Here is an 8,717-nt window from a genome sequence, read left to right on the forward strand (position 1 = left end):
CTGACCTCCAGATCCTTATTGTATCTACGAGGGTAACTCCTAATCCAGACAAAACATCTGACTTATCACAAGCAAACAAAAAATCTGTAACTCTCACATAGGTTCCAAGTAGACCTCACACTTTCTCCTTATATTCCAGTCACTGTGGCTCAACCCGAGGACGAGAATCACTACTGTCCGGTCCTCGAAAGTAATTTCTATGAAATGGCATTACAAGAGGTAAAAATAACAGGGATTTGCTCAGAATACTAGGAAAGGGATGTTTCAATCTAAAGACTACTTAAATATCAACTGAAATAACACAAGTATGACAAACTAGCATCCAACACAGGAGGGATTTTAGTGAAGGGACACGGGTGGTCTTGAAGGCGGGACAGCATAGGAGTGGCCCAGCCGGTTCACGAGCTGGACTGAGGCTGGAGAAAGCCAGGGCCTAGCACAGCTCACCAACCAGTCTTTCCCAAGATCCAGGAGCTGTCCCCCGCCTGCCCCCAAGAGCAGCAGGGGCCACTGGAGAGCTCTGGCATGCTAGATACCTTTCTCAGCTACTTTCTCAAAAAGGAGTCAATCTAAAGTTTATTTCCCAAACCTCCCCCAAAAGTAGGTATTTTGAGGATTCCCTGTCTCTTCTACCTTCTCCCTCCTGAATTGCTGACGCCTTAAACACCTGTATTAAGAGGCTGTTTCTGCCGTAACCGGTTTGGCTCAGTGGATAGAGCGTCGGCCTGCGGACTGAAAGGTCCTGAGTTCGATTTCGGTCAAGGGCATGTACCTTGGTTGCGGGCACATCTCCAGTAGGGAATGTGCAGGAGGCAGCTGATCGATGTTTCTCTCTCATCGATGTTTCTCTCTATCCCTCTCCCTTCCTCTCTGTAAAAAATCAATAAAATATATTTTAAAAAAAGAGGCTGTTTCTTAGTCCCATAATTCATGACTGAAAACACAAATGAGAGGAAAGTATTCATACTATAGAGTAGCCAGTCAGTCAACAAGTAAAAACTCCTGGTTCTATCAGGTCAACTCACAGATAAACATTGGAAGAGCTCAAATACAGTACAAGTGTGTGTGTGGGGGGGTGTGGGTAGAAAAAAGTTACTAAAGGTACAAGGTCAAGCAAGACTAAAAAAGTCATCCAAGACTTCTGCAATGTGTCCTGACAGCCCCAATAAGGCACATGGCGAGGAATTTCTGCCCCACCCTGCTGCCCCACAGCACACTGCCCCTGAACCTGGTCTCCATCACTCCCATTCACTGAGCTCTTACCGTGTGAGAATGAACACACAGTTTCCAATCCTCCCGAACATAGAAGCCCCTGCTTCCAATGCACAGCAAAGAAAAATTATGCTGAGATTAACAAAAATCACACAACTCCATGATTTAAATCTCAATTTCCAGTGCTCTTTCCACTGTAATACAGAAGCTCAAGAATCTCGCCCAGTTTATGAAGCTGTATTTCTTTACTTAAAGAAAAACAACTCTTTATTAGAGGAACCTTTAATTAATGCAGAGACTTCTGCAGCCCAGGGCTTCCCACTTCATGAACTGCTTGCCTACTTCAGGCCGATAATTCCCTTTGGAGGAGGGACTGGGTAATTAACTCAGAAGGGAGAGAAATGTTCAGGCAAAGACCTTGCAAGAGCAGCACAGTGGCCTGGAATTCCAAATGGCAGCGCCTCAGAAGGTAAGCTGCAGCTCCACCGCAGCCTTTCCAGGACGATGCATGGGTCCCAGTGGCCTATAGCACAAACCCAGGTGTACTTTACAGAGAGAATGGAATTTGACCGCAATGTGTAGAATACCCAGACCCCTAACTATCCCCTTATCTTAAACATTCCATTATGTTTGTACTAATAACAAAACCAAGACTCTATCGTTTGTCAAAAACAGCAGAAAACAAGACTCTTTTCTTAGAACTTTCAAGTTCCTGTAACATATTCATTTTGGACCATCATTCAGCTTCCTGTGACACAAAATCCCCCCATCTCTAGGTAAAAAGTTGTTCTCATTACTGCTGACAGCAAACTAAAACGTGAAAGGGAATTCTACAGCACGCGACTTGTCGGAGAAAAGGCGTTTAGAGGACATTTTAGTTTGAAGATTGTAAAAAGTATAGCTGATTCTCTTATTCGGGACAGTTTCATGGTCTACAGAGTCACCACAGGCACTAAATTAATGGACACTGAACCGTTTGCTCCTAAAGGAAATGAGGGTTTAGGTTCCCGTGAGCCTCTGGTTATTCTGTCAATCAATCAATACATAATCCTGCTTTACGTGTTAAGTGTGTTAAAGAAACCTTTATAGTACTGTCGATTCATTAACACTTAACTTGTGGCCAACAGCACTGCATGTAACTCATGCCTAAAAGAAGCTTACTTAATACACTTATTTTATTCATAGGGCACACCACATGTCCTTGCACTTAGGAATGCTGGCTAGCACTACATTCGGGGGCCATTTTAAACAGTGAAATCACCAATGGAAAGCACAAAAATGCAAAAAAAGTGGCACTAAATACCGTAGAGCATGAAAAAGACATCTGATAATAGTATGACGGCAAACGAAAAGCAGAGTGTCGCCTTGTTCCACCTGGGTGCATGCAGGGAGACTTGCTCTTCGCCGCGTGTGCCTGGAAATAACTGAAGGGCTGCAAGTATTGATTTGGGGGTTACAAATAAATTTTAGCAAGTAGGCAAATACACAAAATTCACAAACACAGTATCTGTGAATGAGAATCAACTGTAACTCACTTTGTGATTAACCAAGATGCCAAACAAGCTCTCCATCTAGTGGTGACTTTTAAAATCACAAAACTATCAAGCTAAATTGGCAGGACTTTCACAAAATGAAGACTTATATTCAATAGCGGTTGTGGTACAGTGGCAACAGAATAGAGTTGAGTCACAGCTCTGAACTTACGTCGGTAAGCACATTCGAACTCTATAGGTACACAACAATACTGATTTCCGTGTAAAAGTTCCATAGAGTAACAAGAGAGATTATGATTCCCCCTTTTAAATTCTCCTATTTACAGCCTTTACTGATAACTATTATGATAGCTACCTTAGGGGACATATTAAATGGTGACCTAGCCATTGCTTCTCAAGGTTGTTTTACAAAAAGGGATCAGCTATTAATTTGTGGCTGGAGATACAGCAGTATTAAGAAAACCGACATCATGCTACTTCAATTTTAAAATGCTGGTAGTATTTGAGACATTAAAAAGAGAAACCAATTCTTTATCTGACATCATGCTACTTCAATTTTAAAATGCTGGTATTTGAGACATTAAAAAGAGAAACCAATTCTTTATCAGCCAATGTTTTAGAGGAGAATTAAACTATAACCAGTATAGTCAACCTAGAAACATTAATAAATATATATATACCTATACCTCTCTTTTTCTCTCTCTATATGTTTTAAGCCCAGCCAGTGTGGTTCAGTGGTTGAGCATTGACCTATGAGCCAGGAGGTTGAGGTTCGATTCCCAGTCAAGGCACATGCCCCGGTTGTGGGCTCGATCCCCAGTGTGGGGCCTGCAGGAGGCAGCTGATCAGTGATTTTCTCATTACTGATGTTTCTGTCTCTCTTTCCCTCTCTCTTCCTCTATGAAATCAATAAAAATATATTTAAATGTTTGTTTTTACTGATTTTAGAGAGGGAGAGAAACATCAAAGTGAGAGAGAAATATTGATCAGCTGCCTCCTGCACACCCTTCACGGGGACAGAACCCCAGCATGTGCCCAGATAGGAAATCAAACCAGACCTTTTGGCATATGGGAGGACACTCAACTGAGCCACACTGGCCAGGGCAACCTAAGGAACATGTTTAGTTGTATTCTGTTGTAACTCTAAAGGTTCCACTCCAGTAAGCTGATGGAAGGGATTACTGAATTTGGACGAGATGATTCAAAGCATTGCTAATTAAAGGGTGATCTAGAATACAACACATCTCCAACTCATCGGACATAAAGAAATTAATAACAATATACTGAGTACAACTTAATTAAGTCACCCCTCATAAATAAAACTTTATATATGCAAAATATATAAATAGACCTCAATATCTAAGTGGCTATTAAATTTAACCAAGGTGAGTATGCTGACCAGAAATAATGTTTCCCTGTTAAGTCTGGGCAAGTTCCAAAGCCAGAGAACCAGTCTTCAATAAAAAGGAAATGTCCAGCTTCTGATTTAATCCTTCCTTCCAATATTCTGTGAACAGACCTGCTATATCTCAATTACCCTTTAAGCAAGGTTTTCAGATTCATTCTTTGACAAGCTGACTTTGAAACCACTGAAAACAAACACATGACTCTTTCCAAACACTAATTCCGTAATTCACTTGTGATTTTCATTCTTGCCAATCAGATTTGGAGATTCCAAAGGGAGAAGGGGAGGGAGAAGAGAAGGATGAAGGGAAGAAAAACAGATTCATTTAAGAATTTAAATTATTTAATCTTTTTTATTACTTGACCTACCATTAAGACAATCTACAACAAAAAGAATAGAGTATATTAGCACACACAGTATAATCAGACTAGTAACCAGGAAACAATACAAAATGGTCCTTTGGCCATCTATACTTTCTAGAGCAATAGATCTGAGAAATTCACTTACCAAGTCCAGAAATGATGACTTCTTAAGTCTTGATTATCAACTAAGACAAACTATGCCATTGTGATATCTCACATATACTCAGATTGCACAAAGATAAAGCTTTAAATGTGTTAATTTTTAAATTTAGACTTAAAATTTCTTAGATTAAAAACTACAAAAGGGAGTAAACAGCAAGCCAAATTATTTAAGAGCAAAATTCATTTAGGAAGCATTATATGTGAACATGATTATTATATACAGATATGAAACTGCAATTTATGGCATTCTAAATAATTCACTGAAGTACAGTTTTGGCATTTAAACAAAGATCAAATCAAGCTTTACGCTAATAAGAATGTAATTTTTATTTTTAATTTTTTAAATATAAAAGGTAGCTAAACACAACATATAGATCAGAAACCCTCACTTAATACAGATTTTGAAACATAAAAAATTTGTAATAAGGTGGCTTTCTATCCCACACTAAAAGGTAAATAAAACCTTTCCCAGATTTATACTTCAAACTTAGTAACAACCTAAAAACTGCTCAAATCTATCAAAAAAAATCTACCATGACCAATTTGCCTTTTAAATGGCCTGGGAAAGGGTAGGAGAAAGGATTAGTAATCAGAGCCAGTTGCATACAAATGGAAAAATGCTTGCAGTCACTCCCAAGTATAACCCTACATTACATATAAATCACGATGAAAATAAAAGTGCCCACATTACAGAACTGTGAGATTTTGTTTAAAAAAATAACATAATAAAAATAAACTGTTGGGTATCATTGGTGCACATGGAATAATGTAACACATAAAGTTGATAAGGCTGGAAAATACTGAAACACAGTTAAGACGCAAAACACAAGCTTACTTTAAAAGAACAAAACATCTGCCAGAGAATAAAGCTAGATAGGAAAGCAGAACTTTTCAGCAGGACGGCCTTTGAGACCAATTTGCAACAACACAGGCACACCCCACCCCACCCCACCCCACCCCCACTCACCATAAATTCTAGTTGATGTAAAAAGGAGGGGAAAATGTCAAACCAAAGTAAAAAAAACTTCTCCCCAAAATCTCTTGCCCCAGTGAATTTAGTGGGGCAAAGTTCCCAACAATGAACTCTCCACCTGGCATTTCTTCTTTTAGCAACATCACCTCCGTCTTTGTTATGACTTTTGCTCCATATATTCTATCTATTCCCAGCAAATCCAATCTCCTGGAATCAACTGAAAGATGTACACTAACCAAAAGCTCTAAGCCAACAACCAAGAGTGGAGACCTGGAATTCTCATTCTCAATTCAGCATCTCATGATCAACATTTGGCACTAGCTGGATCAATAAAGGTCTATTCAGAATTTCTGAGCTGAGGCAGATGTAGTTAAATCATAATTAGTATTTGCAGCCTATGATTTAGTTTCAAACTCAAAAGGCAGGTATGAATAGCTACACCTAAATGTATTTCAGAACTGGAGAGGAAACAATAACAAGATACAATCAATACCAGGCAAATTCGCTTGACAAACATAAATTCTGGTTAAAAGGAAGAAGAAAACATAACAGATCATATCCATCTGATAACTAGAAAAAAATGGGTATTTTCCCACCCTTAATCTAGTTTAAACACAGGCAGATATCTTTCTAAGATTTTTTCTATATCAGTTTTCCTAATCCTTAGAGCTTAATGAGAAATCATTTATTCTATAAAGAAATATAGCATAAATGGCCACAGTCTAAAATATGCTTATGATAATTAAAAAATTATATCACTTAAAAAAACATCTTGCACTGTTACAACATTACTCTATGGTAATTATTTGGTGCAGGGATCTGCCCTCACCAAAAAGCATGGCACGTATTGCCAGGTGGAATACTAACACTGCACAAAGAGAAGCAGTAACAGCAAAGTCTCCATAGAACTCTCTATTTATTTAACTGTGTAGGAGCATTCAGTTAATGCTCCAAATTAAAAACAGTGCAATAAAAGCAACTTTAATATAAACCGACAAGAAGCTGCAATGCCAGTGGCCACAGGTGCTGCAAACAGGAAAAATAAAGCCGTGTGCGAGTGAGGCATGGACTGGGGAGGTGGGAAGGGAGGCACAGGAGGCAGATTTCAGACAGACAGTGACACGAAACTATTGTACTGCTGGATGTTCCGTTTGAGGATATCTGAGCACGGGCCAAGAACACGTTCAAATCTAGGTCGGTCCAGCTTAACGCACTTCAAAGGGCCACGAGCCACCACCGTGGCAGCTCGGGGACGATTCATCAGTAGTGCTATTTCACCTGGAGAGGGAGAAAGAAGAGTTAAGAGGAGGCTAACTTCTATGAGGAACGTTTTCTTAGATGTGCACTTCTGAGAAAGAAAACAAATATGTATTTCTCTTAATAACTTAGTACAGGCCACATCAAATCTGTACTTAAAAAACAACTGATCGGCCCAGCCGGCATGGCCAGTGGTTGAGCCTTGACCTATGAACCAAGATGTCATGGTTCGATTCCTGGTCAGGGCACATGGGTTGTGGGCTCGATCCACAGTGTGGGGCGTGCAGGAGGCAGCCAACCAATGATTCTCTCTCATCATTGATGTTTCTTTCTCCCTCTCCCTTCCTCTCTGAAATTAATAAATATGTATTTTTAAAAAGTATTTTTTAAAAAACCAACTGAACAATGAGACAATCAATAACTTACTTATTAACTGAGTAAAGGTCAAAATCTCACACTAGTTCTCTGAGAGGCAAAAAAAATTTGCAATCTATATATATAAAAGCCTAAGTGACCATTTGACTGGTAACTATGATGTGCACTGACCACCAGGGGGCAGACGCTCAACTCACAGGCATGGAAACATGGAACAGACTGATGAGTCTCAAAGGGAAGGGGAGAGGGCGGGAAGAGATTAACCAAAGATCTTATATGCATACTAGAAGCACGGTGGGGTCCCCCAGCTGGGCCTGCGGGGACCAGGCTGAAACCGGCAGGCCGACATCCCCCAAGGGTTCCCAGATTGTGAGAGGGCGCAGGCCGGGCCAAGGGACCCCACCTGTGCAAAAATCCGTGCATCGGGCCTCTAGTTAAAGAATAAAATTCCTGGGTAGCGGCACCAAATCTCCCCCTCTCCCCCCAAAAAGAATAAGAAAATTAAATTCAGGAGAATAAAAGACAAATTATGAGACTACGATATTGCACTTAAAGGTGACTTAAAGAAACGATATTATTTACTATGAGGAAATCTACATACCAAAATAATCAGAAGGCCCCAATCTTCCCACTTCAACGAACTCTTCGTTTTCTGATCTACGCTGTAGCACAGCGGCTGACCCCTGTAATAAAATCACCAAGAAGCAAAACAAATATTTTCAAATTTAGGGTGACTTTTTTTTTAAAATTTTGTTTTATTGCTTAAAGTATTACAAAGAGTATTACATATGTCTCCTTTTTTTTTTCCCCTTGACATTCCCCCGGACTCCCCTACCCCCAGGTGACATTTTTATATACTATGCAATTTTAGCTACTCTGAAAAAAAAAATTTCATGGCTATTTAAAATCCTGTATGTTCGTATGACAAAAGCTGACTGAACAGAGTAACTGCATGAGCTTAATTCCTATTTACCCAGCAGCCCCTGATAGGGGGCCCTTCTCATCAAGCTAAGGTGCTTGGGTAACTTGAACGGTTCACACAGATTAGTAAACTACGGGAGGCAGGAAGGGGGTGATCTAAGCTTGCTACCTGTTTTTATAGGTAAATTTCATAGGAACAATACACCGATTTACTTATAGTGTCTGCGGCTGCTCCTGCACTATGGCGATGGAAACTCTAGGGCTCACAGAGCCTAACTTACTTATCTGGCCCTGTACAGAAAGAGTCCCTTGATCCCCCTCACCACACCCCCAGGTTAAATAAAACCAATTAGCATCTACTGAGCCACATTCATAGAAAATATACTTTTCGGATCTACTTGTCAGTGGAGAGTATCTGCTATACGTTCCCATGGGTTGTGAAGCTATAAAACATAGTAACTTTTAGAAGTTAAACCCTTGCCTTTGATCTTTGGTTGCCAAATGGCCCAAACACATAATTTCATTTATTTATTTATTTTTAAATATATATTTTGTTT

The 8,717-nt window shown here is 39.8% G+C and overlaps 1 protein-coding gene across 2 annotated transcripts in view; it reads right to left on the reverse strand.

Moving 5' to 3' along the window:
* Positions 1 to 4,442: 4,442 nt before the first annotated feature.
* The window catches only part of PRKAR1A (protein kinase, cAMP-dependent, regulatory, type I, alpha), a 19,669-nt gene continuing 15,394 nt past the window's right edge, over positions 4,443 to 8,717 (reverse strand). For both annotated transcript variants that reach the window (XM_005875766.2, XM_005875767.2), the window contains exons 10-11: positions 7,841 to 7,922; positions 4,443 to 6,885 (exon numbers count right to left, since the gene is read on the reverse strand). In XM_005875766.2, coding sequence (XP_005875828.1) covers positions 6,713 to 6,885; positions 7,841 to 7,922 — 255 coding nt within the window. In that variant the 3' untranslated portion in view covers positions 4,443 to 6,712. The remainder of the gene's footprint in view (positions 6,886 to 7,840; positions 7,923 to 8,717) is intronic.

The sequence above is a fragment of the Myotis brandtii genome, unplaced genomic scaffold, assembly GCF_000412655.1.
Source record: "Myotis brandtii unplaced genomic scaffold, ASM41265v1 scaffold469, whole genome shotgun sequence".
Taxonomy (NCBI): domain Eukaryota; kingdom Metazoa; phylum Chordata; class Mammalia; order Chiroptera; family Vespertilionidae; genus Myotis; species Myotis brandtii.